Source organism: Acomys russatus, chromosome 19 (assembly GCF_903995435.1).
Source record: "Acomys russatus chromosome 19, mAcoRus1.1, whole genome shotgun sequence".
NCBI classification, from domain to species: Eukaryota; Metazoa; Chordata; class Mammalia; order Rodentia; family Muridae; genus Acomys; species Acomys russatus.
This window is the reverse complement of record NC_067155.1, coordinates 65305083-65325473: the sequence shown is the minus strand read 5'-3', so window position 1 is coordinate 65325473 and position 20391 is coordinate 65305083. Positions and strand designations below refer to the sequence as shown.

Here is a 20391-nt window from a genome sequence, read left to right as displayed (position 1 = left end):
GGATAAAAGAACAACACGGTGAGCAGGACTCCTGGCAGCTGCACTGGGCGGGGAATGCTGGGAGACCGACCAGTCTCGGTGCCAGAGTCAGGACTATATCAGTCTGCCTCTGCTGGCCTCGGAATCCTTAAGAATAATTACTTTGGTTTACTGGAAGAAAAAGGATAGACAGGGCTGTCTGATCCAGCAGCCACAGCCATGGGGGCCATGGAACCCTGAAACCTAACTGCTGAATGTCATAGTGTGTGGCATTTCAAGCGATTTAAGACATGTGTGTAATAGCTACACATAGCTGAGTAGGCCCCTATCTGAGGTGCCTGATCACCACTTCTCAAAAGGAACAAGGCTAAGGTGGCCATAAACACAATCAGGAACTCCCAACAGATTGCAGGCAGACACCGTAAAAAAAAGACAGGACAAGCTCTCGGGAGGCAGAGACAGAGGCAGGGGATCACTGCGAGTCCAGGACAGCCAAGGCTACACAGAGAAACCCTGTTTAAAAAAGGCAGGACAACTAATATCCCCCTGGGTCCTTCCCACGCCTCAATGCATCTCTAGTGAGTCTAGCCTCTGACTGGCAGCTCACAAGGCGTCACCAACAAGCTCTTGTTCACACTGTGTGTTTTTTCTGGCTCCCTTTTTTTTTTTTTTTTTTTTTGCTGTGTACTCATGACTTGATTCTCCACTTGTGACAAGGACGTAGCGCTCGCAGGGTTTCCTTCTCAGTGAACACATTAGCAGAGAAGACTGGCAAAGCGAGGAACACCGAGGTGCAACACACAACAGGGCGAGGCACAGGGTGACCTAGGTGCTCCTCAGGGGGCACTGAGGAGCACCTTCACACACCCTCCAAGAACGGTGCACAAAGGCCTTTTAGTCCTAGGAGCGTGGAGATGCACCTGCCTGCAGGAAACCAGCGTTTCCCAATGCTTCTTATGAGCAAGACTCACACTCAACTGGGTGAAAAGTTGTGTTAAATACAAGAAAACAGGCTCTACACTGAAAGACAATGCTAGATTTTGGCAAAATGGGTCCTGACTTGCAGAATGGCTAGGCGTGCCTCTGATGTTGTGGTGACAGACATGCTCACCGGTGCCAGCTTGCCCACAGCTTTCATCTGTGCAGGAGACTGGGCCTGGCCCTGCAGCTGTGGAACTTGCACCTGGGAGGTCTGCTGCTGCTGCTGCTGCTGCTGCTGTTGCTGCTGCTGCTGCTGCTGCTGCTGTTGCTGTTGCTGCTGCTGCTGCTGCCTCAGAAGCTGGAAGTGAGCAGCAGGGGTGATGGTTTTTCCAGGAAGCTGAACCCCTGTAGCTGTAAACAGGTCGGCTTGTGAAACCTTTGTATATTCAGCTCTCATGGCCAAAACCTGCAAACCGAAGCTCTACCCGCAGATATAGACCCTTTACCTTGGGACACCTGGGTTACTAAAGACCGGGTTGGGGTCTGCACTGGAGTCAGGTTGGTAGTGACGACAGCTGAGGCTGTCACGGAAGTGACTGCTCGAACACCTTGAGTTGTTGTCATGGACACCAGGTCAGTGGTGGCAGTGGCTGGGGAACCCACTGCTCGTTGCTGGGTGTGGACCACTTGAGCAGAAGCAGAACCTCCAGACGTCTAGAAAGGTAACACAGGGGCGTCACCACAGCCACCAACAGCACGGCAAGGCCTGTGTGACCCTTACAAGTCCACAGTTTCACCTGACGGTGGTGGCGTACGCCTTTAATCCCAGCACTTGGGAGGCAGAGGCAGGCAGACATCTGTGAGTTTGAGGCCAGCCTGGTCTACAAAGTGAGTCCAGGGCATCCAAGGCTACAGAGAAACCCTGTCTCGAAAAACAAACAAAAACTCCAAGTTCATAGTTTCAATGGCTTGTTACATATAAAACATGTGAATTTAGTTGGGCATGGTGGTGCATGCCTTTAACTCCAGCACTTGGGAGGCAGAGGCACAAAAAAACAAGAAGAGTGAACGGAGTCAAAAGCCACTGTTTAGTGCACAGCTGGCTCCCTAACGGTTCTGGCACCATCTGGTGAAGCCAGTCCTTTCCCTCCTGGCTTCCCTCGGCATGGTCAGCAAACCCACTGTATGCACAAGCATTAGTATCTACACAGTTCTGTGCCTTCCCCAACTCCATCCATTTTTGTGTCTAAACTACCTCTGTAGGTTATCAGAGAGACCACATCTTGCTAGCAAAGGTATTCTCCAAACCCCAGAGGGACAGCATGGTGATTCTAGAGCATTAAGAGTGTTGAAATGCCACGTGTTATACTGGAGACAGCCTGCCTTTCAGAGTATCAATTCTAAACGCTGTCTGTTTTAATTTGACTGTGAGTGACGAAAGGAAAAAGCAGATGGCTAACACTAGGAAACCTTCTGATCGCATGCTCTGTGCTATGCCACAGAGGGCATTTCCTCTCCAGCCACACACACCTGATCCTTGTGGTGGCTCTTTCTCCTGTCCAGATGCTTCCACCCTGGAAAGCCCGGTTGCTTGCTCCCCTTATGTGGCTCTGAGCCCCACTCCAGCACTACATGCTGCCAGGGCAACCACCTCACCTCTGCTGCCCACTGGCACTGTGAGGCACAGAGAAGGGGTGCCTGGGTCAAGGGACTGGCTGCTGTTTCTTCATAAATCACCCCTCTCCTCTCTGAAAATTTGTCCTTTGGGGGAAATTTACCCTTCCCTAATGCTGTAAGAGAAAATTTCCGAACCCCAACGATTCACAAACCGAACAGCTGCTTGTTTTATGAAATTCAAACTAGACCAGCTACCTTCCTCATCTACAGAACATTCAAAAAGCAAATAATCCTCCCAAAATACAAGTTATGGCATGCTCTCTCTAGCACGGGAACAACTCACAGTCAAAGCTCCAGGAGCCACAGGTGACGCTAGACGCTTGTTAATGGACTGAAAGGTGGCAGCAGGAACGCCGGCTATTGTGTTCACAATGACATTCCCACTCACGGTGCCTAGAGAGGAGGATGTGGGTGAGGCCAGAGGAGGAAGACTGTGCTCCTTCTTCAAGCCCTCTGCACCCACCTCACCTGTTGGGATGCTTGTTCCAGTGACTGATGTCTTAATGGTTCCTGCCTATTGAGAACAGAAGCTTGGGTTAACAGAAGCCAGGCCTTCTGCTGCACAAACCCTGCAACATCAGTTATCATCAGCCAATGCAAATTCCAGAACATACTCCCTTGGTTGCCCTTGGACTCTAGCCTGCTGCTTACCACCTGGGCTGTCTCCAGCTTGGCTCCCCTCACCCTGGCCACACACAAGCCTCTGTACCAGCCGCTCCCATCCTTCTCGCAAAGGCCTTCCTGTCATGCAGGCCTCAACTTTCAAATGCCATTCTTCAGCAATCTTCCCATGAACCCATCACTGTCCAGTTTCTTCCTATGTGCATTACTCTATTCCACACAGGAAGGCAATGAGCAGGGGATGCTGCCCACCAACCTTACTGTCAAAGTCCCCACACCTCAGTGTTTAGTAAATGCATTATCTGAGTGAAGAAAGACCGCTGCCCGTGCACATACAAAAAACCACCACAGCTCAGTGTAATGACTCGGGGTCTGAGATGTTCTCGGTTGGTAAAGTGCTCACTTTGCAAGTATGAGAATCTGAGTTTAACTCCTGCCTGGCCTGGCCAGCCTGCTTTGCCACATCTGCAAGCCCTAGGTGGAGGCCCATCTCAAAACCAAAGTGGCTGGCTCATGAGACCACCCAACGCACCAGCATTCATGTGCACTGGACGCACCACACAACACGTTCATGCCTGGCTAACAGCCCCAAGCGTCCTCCCATCTAGCACAGAACCTGTTCTCTTCCAATGTGGCTCTACATATGACTCAACATCTGTGTGACCAACACAACAGAGAACAAACATAAGCATCTATGTTAACAGTGTCCTGTTCAGAGCCAGGACCCTGACTTTCCTTTGGCTACCTGTGCACTCACGGCTTGGGGGTGCTTGGGGTGGGCACAGGTGGAGCATTGTCAGGTGGCGGCTGTGCGCGCACACTGAGGCAGAGGGCACGGTTCTGTGCACTGGCAGCGCGTGAAGAGAACAAGCCCATCCGCCTGACTTTACAGCATCCAGCCTCTTTTTCATTTGAGTTGTGGTCTTATTTTACAGCCCAGGCTGGACTCACACTCAAGATCTTCCTGTTTTAATCCCCCTCAAGCTTGGACTAAAAGCATGTGCAACTCCACCCCACGTTAGATCCCAGGTTCCCCGCAAGCCTGATCCTTGTTCCAAAGAATAGCTTTACCTTCCCAACTCAGTGAGACTTAGTCTACGAGCCTTTGAGCATGGCTCAGTCAGTTGAAAATGCAGGCTCCCCCCAGGGTGCGCCCTGAGTCCTCACAGAGCGAGGTCCACAGACTGTGGGTTTAGAGGCTCTTACCAGCACAGCAGCACTGCCCACAGTTGTCATTGTGGGCTGCCCCTTTGACTGTGCCTGCACAGGCTGTGGCTGGGCCTGGACCTGGGGCTGGACAACAGGCTGCCCTGCTGGTGGCTGGCTGCCTGCTGTCTGTGGCTGGGGCAGTGGTGGTGGTGGCTGCTGTGGAGGTGGTGGAGGCTGCTGCTGCTGCTGCTGCTGCTGCTGTTGCTGCTGCTGCTGCTGCTGCTGTTGCTGCTGCTGCTGAGGCTGCTGCTGAGGAGGTGGCTGTGTCACCGGTGGCTGCTGTGCCTTCTGCTGATCAGCCAAAGCCTAGAAGGATCACGTGGGAAGAGAACCTGCTGAAGGAACTGGACCCAGCCCAGGGTGACAGCAGATCACAGCAGCATGTTTCTGAGAGGACCCAGGGTCCAAGGCACCATACCTTTTTCTCTTTTGCAATTCGTTCCGCACGGAGAGATGCAACTTGAATGGGAGGCAGCGGCTTGTCATAGTTGATTCCACTTCAAGGTTAAAAAGGCAAAGTTAAAAGCCCTTTCTGTTTTGTTGTGTTTTTCAAGACAGGGTCTCTCTGTGTAGCCCTGGCTGTACTGGACTCACTTTGTAGAGCAGGCTGGCCTCGAACTCACAGCAATCCACCTGCCTCTGCCTCCCGAGTGCTGGGATTAAAGGCGTGTGGTACCATGCCCGGCTAAAAAGCCCTTTAATCTATAGCTTCAGATTCATAGATCAGTCATAGTCAAAAATACTGCTTGGAAAATTCTACAAACAACTCATTAGTTTTGTTTGTTTAAATACATTTGTGTATGTGTTTGAGTTTATGCAAGTTAATGTAGGTGTCCATAGAGGCCAGAAGATGGCCCTGGACTCCCTGGAGGTGGAGTAACAGGTGGCTGTGAGCAACATGACATGGTGCTAGGAGCCAAACTCTTAACTGCTGAGCCCTATCTCAAGACCCACAATTTATTAGTTTTAAACTACACATTGTCCTGAATAGTTTGATGAAAATATCCTTTGTCCCACTCATTCCAGCTCAGGATAAGAGCTGTGTTTTGGTCCAGGGTTAGTCACTCTGTCATAGTCTCAGCTACCAGACTCATTATAATTCTGGCTTCTGTTAAGAAACAAATAGTTGGGCAGTGGTGGTGCACTCCATTAATCCCAGCATTCAGGAGGCAGAGGCAGGTGGATCGCTACATTTGAGGACAGCCTGGTCTACAGAGTGAGTTCCAGGAGAGCCAGGGCTACACAGAGAAACCCCATCTCAAAAATCCAAAAAGCAAAAAACTCCCCCAAAACCCAAACACAACCCTCCCAACCCCCCACCCACCCAAACAACAACAAAAACTAGCAAAGCACAGAACTTGATTTGACTTAGTGTACAAGGAAGTAATGATGGGAATGTATCTATGCCAAAAAGAAGCCAAGCAAGGCTTAAAATGTGAAAGGCTTTTACTTAAGAAAAAAACAGTACACAGGACATAATGGCTCACACCCATACAGGATTCCCATCACTCTGGAGGCTGAGGCAGGAGGATTACCATAAATTCAAGGCCAGCCTGTGCTAAAGCCTCGTCTCAAAAAGAAAACAGAAACGAAACCAACAGCCGACCTGAGTTTCAGGAGTCCACTATCAGGCAGCACCCCCACGAACTCTGTGGGTCTGCCCGAGACACCTCCACAAGTTCCCCACAACCTTCCCAAGAACCTAGAGTCTGCCCAAGGCTTTTCCACAACTTTGGACAAATGCCACCCCACCTCCTACTAGCACCCCAGAGCAGATGCTCTAAGGTTTCCACCCAGCTAAAATACACGACAGGCCAGAGTGACCTCATCAATGCCCACACCTAGCCACATGAGGGCCCTGCTCATCCCACACGTGTCTCAGCCCCTGCAGCACGGTCTGTCTGCCTATACTGACTGCTCTGGTGGCCCCAAGTCTCGTCTTTAGCTTCCTCTCCAGGCCGAGCTCACATCCCACCTTCCCAAGGAAGTGATTAAACACCCACTACCCTAGCACCTGAAAGTACTGTCCCCAAACCCCAAGCATCCTCCTCTCTGTCCTGTCTCTGTGAGGATCCTCTCCTCCCTCTTTCGTGCTAAGTACCCTGAAGGCAGCAGCCCAGCGCCCTTCCTTAAGCACTGTGTGCCACACTAGCCCTTGACCTAGAACAGAACAGCAGCTCAATTAACTCATCATATCACCCAACCAGTTCAGCAGGTAACAAGTGGGTAGTAAAGGGCAGCTGTGCAGGTGAGCCCCACTGCGGAGAGACACTCCAGGGCTGGGCTGCAAGCTTCCACATGGTAGTCCAGCGCCAGGAGACGGACACTGAGAGGTGAAAAGCCCAGGTCCCACAGGGCACTGCTAAAGGAAGTCAAGCACTGCGACTGGGTGCTCAGCAGATGTGCCCTGAGCTGACTCTTTGGGCAAGCACCACTCCCACAGCTATGTGACGAGGAGACACACCAAATTTAACAGGAAAGCAGGGGCTGGACAGGAAGTGACCAGTATGCACATGTGCAGTGATAAAGTCAGAGAGGTAGTGGTTTCATCTCAGCAGATCTCCTTCCCGCTAGACCACCCCAGAGAACATACAGAAACGCTGTCAGGACCCGCCTGGAGCCCAGCTCCAAGGAGAGTGCTTTCATCCTCCCGTCCTCCACTTCACCATCACCCACCAACTAATTTCTTTCTCCTTTATTGAACAGCCAAGTACGTTCAGCTCTAATGTATCTCTAAACTTAACATCCTTTAATGGTACAGCCAACAAAAGTTGTCCCTGCAGGACAGAGGAGACTGGGGAAGAGACTTCCTTGCCATCACTCTTAGCCTTGGAACCTATTCACTACACCTGAGAACAAAGCCCCTGCCACAAAGCAAAAGGGGATAAAGATTGCTTATAAATGCAGCGCATGACTTAACGTGTCTGTCTGTCTGTCTGTCTGTCAGGGGCCACCTCAGACACACCCTCCTCGAGGGCAGAAGGTCTCAGGGTCTCTCCAGCTCAGGGCCCAGGCCCTCGCCACGAAAGCTCACACTGTGCTGTTCTACGCCGTGTTCCGTGTTCTACTGAGCCTAGTGGCTACACAAGTGCATTTCAAAGCAGGAAAATGTGTCAAAGCCACAAGAGTACCTTTCTGCCAGCACAGAGGCATGTTTGGGGTTCTTCTGAAAGGGGTTCATGCCAAGCCTGCAACAAGGAAAGAACAAAGGCAAACCATCACGTGCCAGCCTCAGTCACCAGTCGCTAAGCTGCCGCAGCCACGGCAGCACAGTGAGAGCCCAGGGGACATACAGAGGCTTGATTGGCGGGCTTCGCTTGCCAGCTGTCATTTTCATCAGGTCAAAGTGGCTTGTGTACAACTGGGTGTGAGTAGCGTTCTCATCCTGAGCATAAATCTGGCTGGTGCGGAGCGGACGGTTGTTCTTACTCTGAAATAAAACGGATAGGAGCTCATCAAGTTTAGACCCTTGGCCTGACACACAGCTACTCTGGAACAGCACTTGCTGAGTCAGAAGCCTGTGGCTAAGCTCCAACGGCTGCACCCAAGTCCCAGTCCCTTCCCTTCTCTCTGGGACAGCATACTACAACAGCAGCAACGCTGCTTGCTGGCAATCTTCCCCAATCCTTAGGGCATCTTTGCTCAGTTGAGCCTCCCCCTTCACTGAGGAGAGAAAGGATGCACAAAATGCTCAGGGTCACACTCTCGAGGGCAGTGGGGATCCCATACCTTCTACCCACAGAGGACAGTGAGGGCAGCAGAGGTGTCCAAGACTGTCTTCCCTGGGGACTGTAACATTTGTGATCTCTGCTGCTTATAAATGCAGCTAAACAGTTGTCTACTTGCTACCGAGACACCTAAGCACTCCCCCTCAGATACAAAAAGTCCAAAGATAATCTGTGCAAGGTTGGAGGTCAGAGACAAGAGCTCACAACTTGACCTAGCCCAGGACTCTCTCTGCCCCTCAGTATCCCTAAACCCTGACTAAGCCCATTACTGAAGCCAATGAGGCACACCCAGTATAGCTGTGATACACGTAGGCAAACACACACACGCACACGTCTGCTGCTGGAGGAACGCCTGCCTTAAGTTCAAAGAGAATGCCAAGGAAAGCCAGAACTAAAAAAACAAATATGCACGGTTACATGGATCTGCCCCTATTTTAAGCACTCTTCTACATAACAACAACAACAGCAGCAGCAGCAACAGCAACACTAAACAAAAGGAAGCAGGGAGAAGGGAGCTAAGAGCCAGTGCATCACACCCACCATCAGAACGAAAGCCAGATAAGGCCAAAGGCAGGAAGGACGGGCTCAGCAACAAAGCCCTGATTGGCTCTAGCTATGGCGGGCAACTCCACAGCTGGGTCTAAGTAAGCTATGCTTCCTGGCATCTAGCTCCATGTTACAGGCCTCAACAGGGTGTGGGCAACAGGGAGGCTCTGCATGTCCCTGAGGGTCTCAGTGAGTCACTGTGTGCTTCCTTCAGGTGAAGGAGCGAAGCCTCTGTACACATGAGTAAAAAGGCACTTGAGAAAACCCTAAGTGCTGTACTTCTGATGCTACAGTCCAGCTCAGCCTGAATCTCACTGTGCTCCTTGGCACAGGCACTTACAGAAAGCTTTCCATCTCATTCAGAACACCTCCTCGTACCTTATAAATATTTTGTGCCTTTTTCTTTGGATTAGCTTCACAAATCAGCTATAAGAGAAGAAAATATTTTAGCTTTATTTTTTTTTTCAATATTAAGGTAATGGATGCTATTATTATAAATGCTTCCAGAACATAAAAGAGAGAATGTGAAACTTGAGGAGGTTTTATGGTGGAGGTACCACAGAATGGTATCATGAGGAAGGCTTGCTTTTTTATTAAAAAAAGCAAACAAATGCTTTGTTCTGAGACGAGTGTTTTAGAAATGACAAGAGATGGTTCAAAGAGTGGTCACAGAAGTGAGGTGAGTGTGACAACCTCATCCTGAGGGCACACATGGCTCTTAACACCAAGGTTATTTTAGACAAATTTTACCAAAACAAGGACCAGATGCCTGTCTTGCAATATCTCGGTTGCTCCTAAGCTAATGGACATACTGAGATGGTCAGAAAGGCAGTGTTCTCTGCACACCTGTCTTGGCATAGGGCTGAATATTTGCAAACGCTGGTGCGACATGGCCTGTGGACACTGTGCAGAAAAACTAGCATCAAGCAGAAAGGGAAAAAAAAAAAAAAAAAAAAAAAAAAAGAGGGAGCCGTGTAAAGAAAGCCAAATGGAGAAATGGAACAGACACATCGGAACAGGTGGGAGCCAAGTAGAGCCTGCACATCCCTGAGCAGCAGAGCCAACCATAGCTGGCTTCTTAAAGGAGAGATGCATGGCTTGGCCATATTATCAGTAAATAAACACTTGCCATGCTCAAAGTTAACCCAGAAAGAGACTGTGCTTTGTCACACCACTGACTGTGTGTGAAAGCTCAGACAGTAAGAGCAGACTCTTCTTGAAGCGAGCTCTTTACCAAGTCAAACAAGAGTCCTTCCCTCACTCACCTGAAACTTAAAAACAAAAACAAGTGATGACAAAGGACTGAACGCACAGTTTTCCACACTGCGGCAACAGCACAGATGTGGCATCCAGTTCATGCTGCTGACAACAACGATGACTCAAGGGCAAGTGATGGATGCTCCGAGGATGCATCCGAGGATGTCCACGTGGGCCTCACTGATCAAGAAGGCTGACCTCACCACTGTCTACAGGGACAGCCACACTGCCCAGCAATGCACAGCAAGACCTGGCCACTACAGAGGCCGATTCTTCCCAGGGAGACCAAGGAGTTCAAGCTCACCTTCCCCTCCTCTCTGGGAATAATGACGTTCTCATAACGATTTCGGCACTGCTTGGAAGAACGGTAGATTCGGCTGCAGGAGTTGACAACATCACTGACAAGGTCCCAATTAGGAGTGTGGGCAGGCGACACAATCGTGAGGTTCAAGGGCAGCTCCAGTAACTGCTTTACAGCCTGGAGGATGAGGTTTCAGAGCATGCAGGTCAACACACTTCAAATGCACTGGTGCTCTCTTTCCACGTGCCCAAGACATCCCAGGAAGCACTACGAACCGCCAGCGTAGGGGAGCAGACAAACCATGGGAAGGTAGTCACACAGCCACTCACTCACCTGCAGCAGGGCCCAGTCCTCGCCAATGAGCCAGTCGGGGCTGTCCTGGGCAGGCTCCCCTGAGGCCTTGACATAGGTCGGCAGGGGCTTGGCGAAGGGCGTCTGCTGCTTCAGCAGCAGGTTCTTCTTCTGCTCCTTGCCTTCACGTCGGATTTTCAGCATGCCAGGGGTCGCGCGGTCAAACAAGGAGCGTGGCGGGACAACGGCCTCCCCATGCCGCTGCTTCTTCTTCCGGCCTGCGGCTGAGCAGGGAGAAGAGACCTCAGCAACACAGGACCCCGGGAGACTTCCTCACCAGCGGGATCAAAGAAAGGGGAGACACACACGTGGCACGCCGAGCGAGGAGCTATGGAAACCACTGCTGAAGCTCCTGGGCTTACTACTATCTGCTCTGGGTTTTCAGCAGAGTCTCACTACTCAGCACGAGCTGGCCATGAGCTCCTGTGGTCCTCGCCTCAGCACCCCAGTGCAGGAATGCGGTGCACGCCATGGCACCCAGCCCCTCAGTGGTTCTCCAGGACTAACAACTGTATGGCCAAGGCTCCTCCCCTGAAGTGGAGGATCCCGGGACATGGGACAAGAGACAATGGTGGGGCCCTCCTCCTATGCCAGCAGAGGGAGGGAGAGCCACCGTGACTTGGTCTCCCAGCAGCAGAGCAGTTCCGGGGGCAGGAGCCAGTGGGGCGCGCACCTGAGGGGTCCGCCCTGTGCCGCCTGCGCTCCTTCCTCACATAAACAGGGGGCAGCTTAGCTTCTGGGACAGGTGTGGTCTCATACATGAGACACATAACCGAATCAATGTAGATGTCATTGTCATCCTGAGGAGGCGTGGGTGGTGTCCAGAGCTGCATAGAGAAAACAGGTTCCATAAGCTGCCAAGTTATGGGAAATCTGGCCCTTGCTTAGGCACTCAGGGAGAGAGAGGGTCACGTACCGGCATGACTTCTGCCTGCCCATCACCATCTTCACAGACATATTCCTATGGAACACAAACAAAGACACAGTAAAGGCTTTGCTTCATGCTACCTGCCACAAATCACATACTGTCCTCCATATTTAAGCATGACTGTGGATTTAAAACTGTGTCTTATTTAAATTCTAGAAATAATATCCATTAAGTCAGTTTTCCTGTTAAGACCTCAAAGTGTCAATTATCACCAGCAGTGGTGGCACACACTTTAAACCCCAGTACTCAGCAGGGCAGAGACAGGCAGATCTCTTGTGAGTTTGAGGACAGCCTGGTCTACACAGCAAGTGTCAGGACAGCCAGGGCTACACAGAGAAAGCTTGTCTCGAAAACCAAAAATTATCAGTTATCAGACAGTGCTTTCATCAGAGCAGCAGTCAGGTGAGGAAGGGTTTACCATGCTGTAGGCGTCCTCCCGTGTGTAGGTGAGCAGCTCTGCCTCCTCCTGCTCCAGCTGCAGCTGGGCCTCCCTCTCCTGCAGAGCTCTAGCATTGCGGGATTCCCAGTCCCTCACTGACGTCATCAACAAGTCCTGCCAGGAAGCAGCATAGGGAAAAGAACGGTCAAGATCAGAGCAGGCAGGCTGTTCCTGCTCTCTCCCGAGACAATGCACGCATGTACACGCACATGCACACACAACATACATACAAACGGGGAAGCCCTGTCTCTCCAAAAGGATGCCTCATCCTCTGCCCCTCATCTTGTGACCCTCAATCAGCCCCAAGCTACTCCAAGACATCCCAGCTGCTTGCACGGGCCCTCAGGCCTCAGCGAGACCTGAACTGCTAGGACGTGGATGTCCCTTCAGTTTCATGAAGTCATAGCCACTTCAAATGAAATCCAGCACTGAAAACGTCTGCTTGTAGTATGTTACACTGACGATACACTTGATTCTCTTACCTCACTGCTTCTCTCTTTCTCTTGTTCAATGGTGGTATGGAACAATTCCAAGTAATTCAATGCGTATTTTTCAATTGGTGTAAGCTATTTCAAAAAACACATTTTTTTTTTTTTTTTTTTTGGAACTGGGTCAGTAGCAACTTAATAAAGAACAACAAAATTCCTCACAAATCCTTTCACCAACATTTAATTTTAAAAATAACTATTCTTAGTCAAAGCAAACAAAACATATTTTACAAAAGAGGTTAAATGTTAAAATTCTTAGCTTTAAAGAAAAAAAATCCCCAAACCTGTTCCATAAAGTCAGCCAGCTCCTCCAGCTGTGATGGCTCCTCGTCGTATCTAGAGCCGTCAGAGTCTGAGGACACAACTACAGTGCTGGATCCAGGCACAGCCTCCTCTGTGGACCTCTGCACATCTTCCTGAAGATACTCAATGCTCTTGAGGGCCTACAGGGAGTGTGCACTGAGACTTGAGATGGAATTGGCATGTGGGGGAGACAGCTGCCCAGTAAGCACCAGCGAGCCTCCTGAGGTGGTTCCCTGCTTGTAGAGCCTCACACTCATGCTGATGACAGGCACTCCAGTGAGGAGGTGTGGATGGAGCTAAGGGCTTCTAGACCTTATAAAACTACCATCAAGCTAGACAAACAGGGGAAAGAGAGTGAGGCCACCAAAAAGTACAGAACCTAAGAACTAGAAGGGGCTATGTGGTCTCACCTCACACCAGAACGTAAGCATCAACCAGAACTCCTGACACAGGGAGAACAAAACAGAGGTCTGTTCACAGTCCAAATACAAAAGGCAAGTCTGGCCAGAAGAAGTCCACAAAAAACTGTAGCAGAGGTGCCCAAAACATACAGGACAGTTAACTTTATTAGAAGTGAGGCCTGCACACCTTTAATCCCAGCACTCGGGAGGCAGAGACAGGCGGATTTCTGTGAGTTCAAGGCCAGCCTAGTCTACAAAGCGAGTCCAGGATAGTCAAGGCTACACAGAGAAAACCTGTCTAGGGGAAAAAGAAAAAAGAAAAAGAAGAAAAAGAAGAAGAAGAAAAAGGAGGAGGAGGAGGAGGAGGAGGAGGAAGAGGAGAAGAAGAGAGGCATGCACATTACAAAGCTGTCACTGTGCACCTCCCTAAGCACATCTGACAATGGCTGGGGAGTGAGACCATATAACCACAGTCAAAACAAACAACAACAACAAAACCCCACGCAATCGGTTTTCAGAGTGTTTGGCAAAACCTGCAGCTTAAAAGATGGCCGACCGTGCTGTAGAAGATGGTGGAAGAAGGTACCTTGATGACCTGGAGAGTCTTCAGAGCTGACACAGAAAGCCCTAGCTGTTCAGCAAGGTGGAGAATAATGGCCTAGGTGCCCTGAGTCCATAGACACGAAGAACCAAAAGGGACAGCAGGGAAGAGAGAAAGGAGAAAGCAAGACAGCCTTCACCAGAGGACGGTAAGACAGCCCGGCAGGTCAAGGCGAAGGTCCATGTCGCCTGAACCTCAGTTCAAGTCCTACAACTCACAGGGCAGGAGAGCACTGCCCTCTGGCTGCCTACACGACAGGTGAGGCTGACATGGAGCCGAGGCTTTCATGCCCAGCACTGGGGAAAGGAAGAGGACAGTCAAATGGCCGACAATCTCAGGGAAAAGGTGCTCAGATTCACAGTAAGATGTAAAGTAAGTCTACCACAAGAAACCATCAGCTTGAGAGACCAGCTGGGCACAGTGGCACATGCCTGTGATCCCAGCGCTCGGGAGGCAGAGGTAGGTAGATCACTTGAGTTCCAGGCTAGCCTGGTCTACAAAGCGAGTCCAGGACAGTTACGGGTACACAGAGAAACCCTGTCTCGAAAAGCAAAACAAACAAAACCACAACAACAACTGAGAGAGAGAGAGAGACTGATTGACGATACTGACCATCCAGCTGAGGCCCTGGGCAGTGCACAGCAGCTGCACCACGCAGATGCCATACTGTTTAGCTCTATTCATTAATGACATACGCAGGGTATGCTGGCCAGAAACCCCACTTCAAGGCCTACAGTAAGAGCATACATGTACATGGTCGCATGAGACTTCTAAACAGTCATCCATACACAGGTCTGATGAGCAGTGTGTTGCGTTCTGGGTAATATCATTATCTAGAATGCAGACAGAAATACTACAGCCACATGAAACAAAGAGCAGATCCAAAGCACGGAATTCCATTCCCACCCAGCTCAAGATGGGCAACTGCAGGAAGATGCCACAAGGGGTAGTCTCTTCTGGAAGGAGGAGGAGGAGGGACTTTCAGAATAGCTCAGTTTTAGAATCAGAAAGCAGTTGGCTATTACCACTGTTGATAAAGACAAGCTTTGACAGCATGGAGCACAGCCTGCAGCACACCAGGGCACTGCCCACAGGCCATCAGTCGTGGCTTTTGCAGAAAAGCAAGCAACAAGTCAGTTGTCACTACCCTAGGCAAACAGCAGAATCGGAGGTGTGTCAGCTTCCATGGGGAGAACACTAGGAGGGAGTGGAGAGCAGAGTCTGGAAACCTCCCCTCACTTGATGCTGCAGTACAGAAAAGGTATTCAGCAATTGAGGGGTAAGTAAGACCTAGCCTTGGGGTCAAAGGGGCCTTGGTCAAGCCAGGGGCGGGAAGGAAGGGATTAGTGACCCTGACAGGTATCTGCTATGTGATGTGCAGATGCAGGGCCCATGTATGCAACTCCAAACCTCCCAGAGCCTGCACGGGAACAGTAACATCCCTCACAGGCATCCAAATATTATGCCCCAACAAGGAACCAACATGAGTGTGCTCAAGAGACACTCTGGGGCCTCATCTAAGTCTTCAAAGTCAGCTGCGGGTTTTACAGAAACAGGCACCCAACACACAAGCGATGCCTCATGGGACGCCTGGTTCTTTTGAGTCAGTACTAGAAATCAAACATGGCTCAGAAAGTCCCAGTGGGAAGAGGACAGTGGCTGATATCTTCTCCTCTACTCCCCTGGTACTACTTTCCAGTTGGGGCAAAGCCGGAAGGCAGGCAGGAGGCTGCAGGATCACGGGATGGGAGAATCAAGGAAGAGTAAGGGCAAGTACTCAAAAGCCAGGTGAGTGGAGCCATACAGCTGTCCTGGGAAAGCACACACAGTCAAGACTCAAATACAACAGCCATTGTCAGACAAGCCTTATGGTTGGCAAGCTTCCCTCTCACCTCTATGAAAGGTCTTGCAATCTTGGGTGCAATGGTTTCACTGACAGACGGTTCCTGAGAAAGCACCACAAATTCTTCAGCTTTCACAGGAAAGCCAGCATCGTCCATGGGCGAGTAAACTTCAAACAGCTCCTGAATAGTCCGCTAGACACAAATAAGAAGCACAATACTTTCTAGAAACAGACATAATGCTGTATCTGACCTGAGCCTTGGGCAGCAGAAAGCCCACACAACAATCACCAGCCCTCGTTAGTGAATTCCTATTTTAAAAGAGAGGTGTGTTGCATTCCTCACTGAGTGAGGTTAGGAGGTAAGACAGGGCTTCTAGGCCAGGCTGATTTCAGAGTATCATCCTCCTGTCTCAGGCCCCCCGAGTGCTGGACTACAGGCCTGCACTACGATATCCAATCACTGAGAACTTTTTTGTTTTTTGGGGGGGGGAGGGGGAGGCATTGTTTGTTTTGTTTCAAGACAGGGTTTTTCTGTGTAGCCCTGCTGTCCTGGACTCAGTTTATAGACCAGGCTGACTTCGGAACTCAGAGATCCACCTGCCTCTGCCTCCCTAGCGCTGGGATTACAGGCACTCCTGTTCACTGAGAAATCTTTTTTTTTTTTTTTTGAGAAATCTTAACATATGAAAAGTACCTAGAAGCTGGGGGTGGTGGCTCTCGCCTTTAATCCCAGCACTTGGGAGGCAGAGGCAGGCGGATCGCTGTGAGTTCGAGGCCAGCCTGGTCTACAAAGTGAGTCTAGGACAGCCAAGGCTACACAGAGAAACCCTGTCTTGAAAAACAAAAAGAAAAAAGAAAAAAAGAAAAGAACCTGGGGCTGGAGAGACGGCTCGGAGGTTAAGAGCACGGCTGCTCTTCCATAGGTCCTGAGTTTAACTCCCAGCAGCCACATGGTAGCTCACAACCATCTATAATAATGAGATCTTCCCTCTTCTGGCATGCAGGTGTACATGAAGGCAGAAGACTGTATATACAATAAGTAAATCAATCTTTAAAAAAGGAAAGTACCTGAGTTAAGAATGCCATCGAGTAGTCATTTCCCTGAGCAGCTACTTCCCGAATCAAATCTTTAGTTCCATTTTTTAACAATTTCTCTTCAATAGAATTGCCACTGACAAGCCTACAAAAGGAAAGAGAAATATATATACATACACACACACACACATACACACACACACACTACACACATATACAGATGAAATATGTGAAGTCACCTAGAAACACAAGCCAATACCAGGCGCAGGTATCCAAACGGTGGCCAGAGAAGCAGCACCTGCCTGACGCACTGATCACTGGCTACCAAGCCACTCCCTGTGAATCCCTCTCCCATCCTGGCTCTTGTGAGCTCTGGAGTCTGTGGTGCGTCCCTCTACCTGCCACTGCTTTTCCCCTACATTCAACCTAGACTGTTCTCACTCAGTCCTGGACTCCTCCCTACTGTCTGTCCTTTCTGACACTTTCTGAGCACAACATGCCGAGTCGATCACTTCCCTGACTTCCTAGTGATCAGAGACTTGAATGAAGAGTTTTCATCTGAACTCCCCCCCCCCCAACCCCCCCCCCCCCCCCCCGCACGCTAGGCCCGTAGGTCTCAGGGTAGGGCCCCAAGCAGGCCCATCCATAGTCTAGTATGTATAGGAATACAACAGCAGCCACATTCTAATCTGGGAGGTGACACTAAAACAGGCTGAAGTTTTGTCTCCTTGGTTTCTAAGGACAGAAGCATTCTGCATGCAGGGAACAAGACTGCATCACCTTACATTCATATAATAAGAGCACACACATGAAGTGGGTTGGGTTGGGTTTTTTGTTTTTTTTTAATCTCAGACTAGCTTCAAATCCATGGTCTTCCTGTCTAAGGCTCCTGAATGCTGGGATTTAAGCACACGCCACCATGTCCAGTATGGGTCACATTTTCTTTTTTTCCTTAATAAAACTGTGTGTGGAGGGGCTAAAGTAAGAAGGCCCAAGGAAGGTGAGGAGAAGAGAAGTAAGTCACCATCCACTCTAGGAGTTACCACACCCCTGTAAGAAACCACTCTTGCTATGCACACCCAATATGTTAGGCTTTGGTGGCATTGAACTTTGGCTTGCCTTTGGGCCTTCCTTCCTTCAAGGAAGCTGATGGGAAGGAGTTGCTGCGATACGCACTTTCACGGTTGTTGGCCTTCCCAGCCCCCTCCCCTAGGTAGCCAACTCGAAGGCCTTTGACCCATGCAGCACGAGGCGCAGTCCTGTCTGCCAGGACACATGCTAACCCACACTTGCTCCCGATGAGCATGCCTTCCTTCCGTCTCCTCGGTAGGTAGAGTGGCTGCGCTCTAACGGGCGCTCCCTGCTCCTGCTGCAATAACCCATGCTACCCTGTGAGGCAGACACCTCAGTGTGATGCTGACAGGACAAAGGGCGCAGCACTTTAATCTCCACAAGTCCTCTTGTGCTGCTCTCAGGAGAGCTGAGGCAATCCCTGTGCACACACACCCGGCAGCTTCTATTATTGTTAGACTCGGCTTCTCTTTGATATGCTGCCCATCCGTGGGCACCCTGAGTACCACGTTATCCCACAGCGAGCTGGATCTTCTTCATGCTGTGACACGTGCAGTTGACTATTCAAATTCCCACTTTCAAATAAGAACACCTTATTTTTCAACTTATGAGACAGATCTGACCTTTGCCCTAAGAACTACAAGCCACCCCTCCAACCTCTCATTTCCCTGCTTCTTTTGTTATGATCTTCTTCAACACTCAATCTGGAGCCTATTCATCTTCTGCCTGTCTAGACTACGCTGTATTCCTAAGCAGGAAACAGTGGCCCAGCTCTCAGAGCCAGCTAGGTCCAGCACACCAGTACACAGCACACTGGTACTAAACTAACAATAATAAGCAGCACCAAGAAACTTAGAGGTGGGCCATGGGACCTTCTGTTTTCCCCAGTAGCTGTGAGCGGCCACCAGTTACAATGTATATGTCTGAAGATAATGAAACACACCTAAAGTCTTCCAACAGATGCTTTGTATTTGATAAAACAAGCTGTTTGCCCCAGGTACTTTAAATGAGGTGCAACACATGAGCATTGAACACCATTGAACACCAGGGAGCCAACAACCAGACGTAAGCCACACAACTGACTACAAATCCACGCAAATATCAAGTATGAAGACCAGACAGAACCGCATCGCTAGAAACATGTCTAGGAGGAAAATAACCTTCACAGGGGTCATGGACTTCCACAACTCAGCTGCGGCCCAGCACAGCTGCTTCTACCTCTTTCCCTGGGTTTGTTATTGAAGTCCTGCACCCACACCTTACACAAAGCTCATTGTGTGCACGTCTACAAGTTGGCCAGCACTGTCATCACCTGTATATGTGGATGTCCTTGCACCTCCCAATTCTATCACACCACTCCTGGGCCTTGGCATCCATAACTGGATTTAGGTCATTGTCATAAAACACCACAGTGTCAGCTTCAACAAGGTTTATGCCAGTGGCACGGCTATGGGTGGATAGAAGGGCACAGAAAATCCGCCTGTCTCTGTTGAAACTCCTCATCAGCTCCTGAGAGGAAACAAAGTGCTTAGGTTAACATTTCTGGAGAATACTGGGAGGAGACCTTTGACACTTTCTGTTATCTGTCAACTCAAGTTACGTTGCAATAGTCTGATTTGTTCCACGTATGACATCTTGCCCTGGCTCTCCTGTATCCATGCAGTTACTTCTATCCACAGCATCTCCGTGTCATGTTTAGACAATACAGGAAACATACACATAAGATGTCATGCCCTATTGTGCCCTGATACTGGCTGTCAGCCCAATCTGTAGGCCCCACAAGAAAGCAGAGTCTTGCTAGGGAGGGAGCTGTGCTTTCTCCTCTATCCTCAGGCAATGCCAGGGCACTCTACAGACAAGAAGCCCCTGGAGTAAGGCTGAGGAAGCCCCACTTAGGACGGACAGCTGTAATGAATGTGAGCTCTTCTCGTCTGTGAGTAATTTCCACGTCAAGACAGAACTAAAATTGACCAACCCTCTCCCTTCAAATAACAACCCAGTGTTCTACGCTATTACTAAAAACACCAGGCTCTTTTCTATTTGCATGTATGTCTATAGGAACCCTGTGTTTGCTTTAAAACATAAAGAAGAGCAACTCAAGTGTTGTCCGTTGTCCAGCACCCTACTTTTGTTTTTCCCACTACACACTCGAGCTTGTACTGAGACACTTCTGATAAGGACTCTCTGGTCTGTCCTTTGGAGTTGTGTAGACGCTTGTGGCTCACTGCCAAGGCACAAACCTTTCTTTATGAATTTTCTTCTGCTGAACTTTAACTCTGTACAGTGAACGCTAACTGATTTATGTGCCACTCACTCAGTGGCACAGTGCTGCTGCTGCTGCTGTGTGGGAGTCCTAGGTGAGGGTCATTACACCACCTGTCCACCCATCTCTGAGGTGGCAAGCCATGCCGCACTCTGGAGAGTTATGCTAAAGAGGTTCCTACCAGCACTCCATATTAACCAAATGCTAAAAATTTGCAAATATGGTAAACAAAAACATGGATGCACTTTCAATTTGTATTTCTTTGTAAGTTCGTCTAAAAAACATAGCCACCTCTTAAACGTTTGCCAATCCTACCCCACTGTGACTACAGATCACTCCTGTTTTCCTGAGACACCTAGGACCAGACACCCAGATGGCTAACATACTTATTGGGAGTGGGGAGCGCCACAGGGAAAATTCAAGAAAGAA

The 20391-nt window shown here is 49.8% G+C and overlaps 1 protein-coding gene and 1 non-coding gene across 2 annotated transcripts in view; both read right to left on the bottom strand.

Moving 5' to 3' along the window:
• Nucleotides 1–20391, bottom strand: part of Ep400 (E1A binding protein p400) — a 101194-nt gene that overhangs the window by 6278 nt on the left and 74525 nt on the right. The window contains exons 30-47 of the mRNA XM_051161752.1: nt 19012–19208; nt 16662–16773; nt 15643–15786; nt 12730–12888; nt 12440–12523; nt 11937–12071; nt 11507–11551; nt 11264–11417; nt 10573–10814; nt 10243–10416; nt 7701–7837; nt 7539–7595; nt 4826–4904; nt 4405–4713; nt 3046–3091; nt 2861–2970; nt 1407–1614; nt 1091–1311 (exon numbers count right to left, since the gene is read on the bottom strand). Coding sequence (XP_051017709.1) covers nt 1091–1311; nt 1407–1614; nt 2861–2970; nt 3046–3091; nt 4405–4713; nt 4826–4904; nt 7539–7595; nt 7701–7837; nt 10243–10416; nt 10573–10814; nt 11264–11417; nt 11507–11551; nt 11937–12071; nt 12440–12523; nt 12730–12888; nt 15643–15786; nt 16662–16773; nt 19012–19208 — 2613 coding nt within the window. The remainder of the gene's footprint in view (nt 1–1090; nt 1312–1406; nt 1615–2860; nt 2971–3045; nt 3092–4404; nt 4714–4825; nt 4905–7538; nt 7596–7700; nt 7838–10242; nt 10417–10572; nt 10815–11263; nt 11418–11506; nt 11552–11936; nt 12072–12439; nt 12524–12729; nt 12889–15642; nt 15787–16661; nt 16774–19011; nt 19209–20391) is intronic.
• On the bottom strand, nt 19453–19585 carry LOC127204047 (small nucleolar RNA SNORA49). The gene has a single exon (XR_007832403.1). It is a non-coding gene; the product is annotated as a small nucleolar RNA SNORA49 (small nucleolar RNA).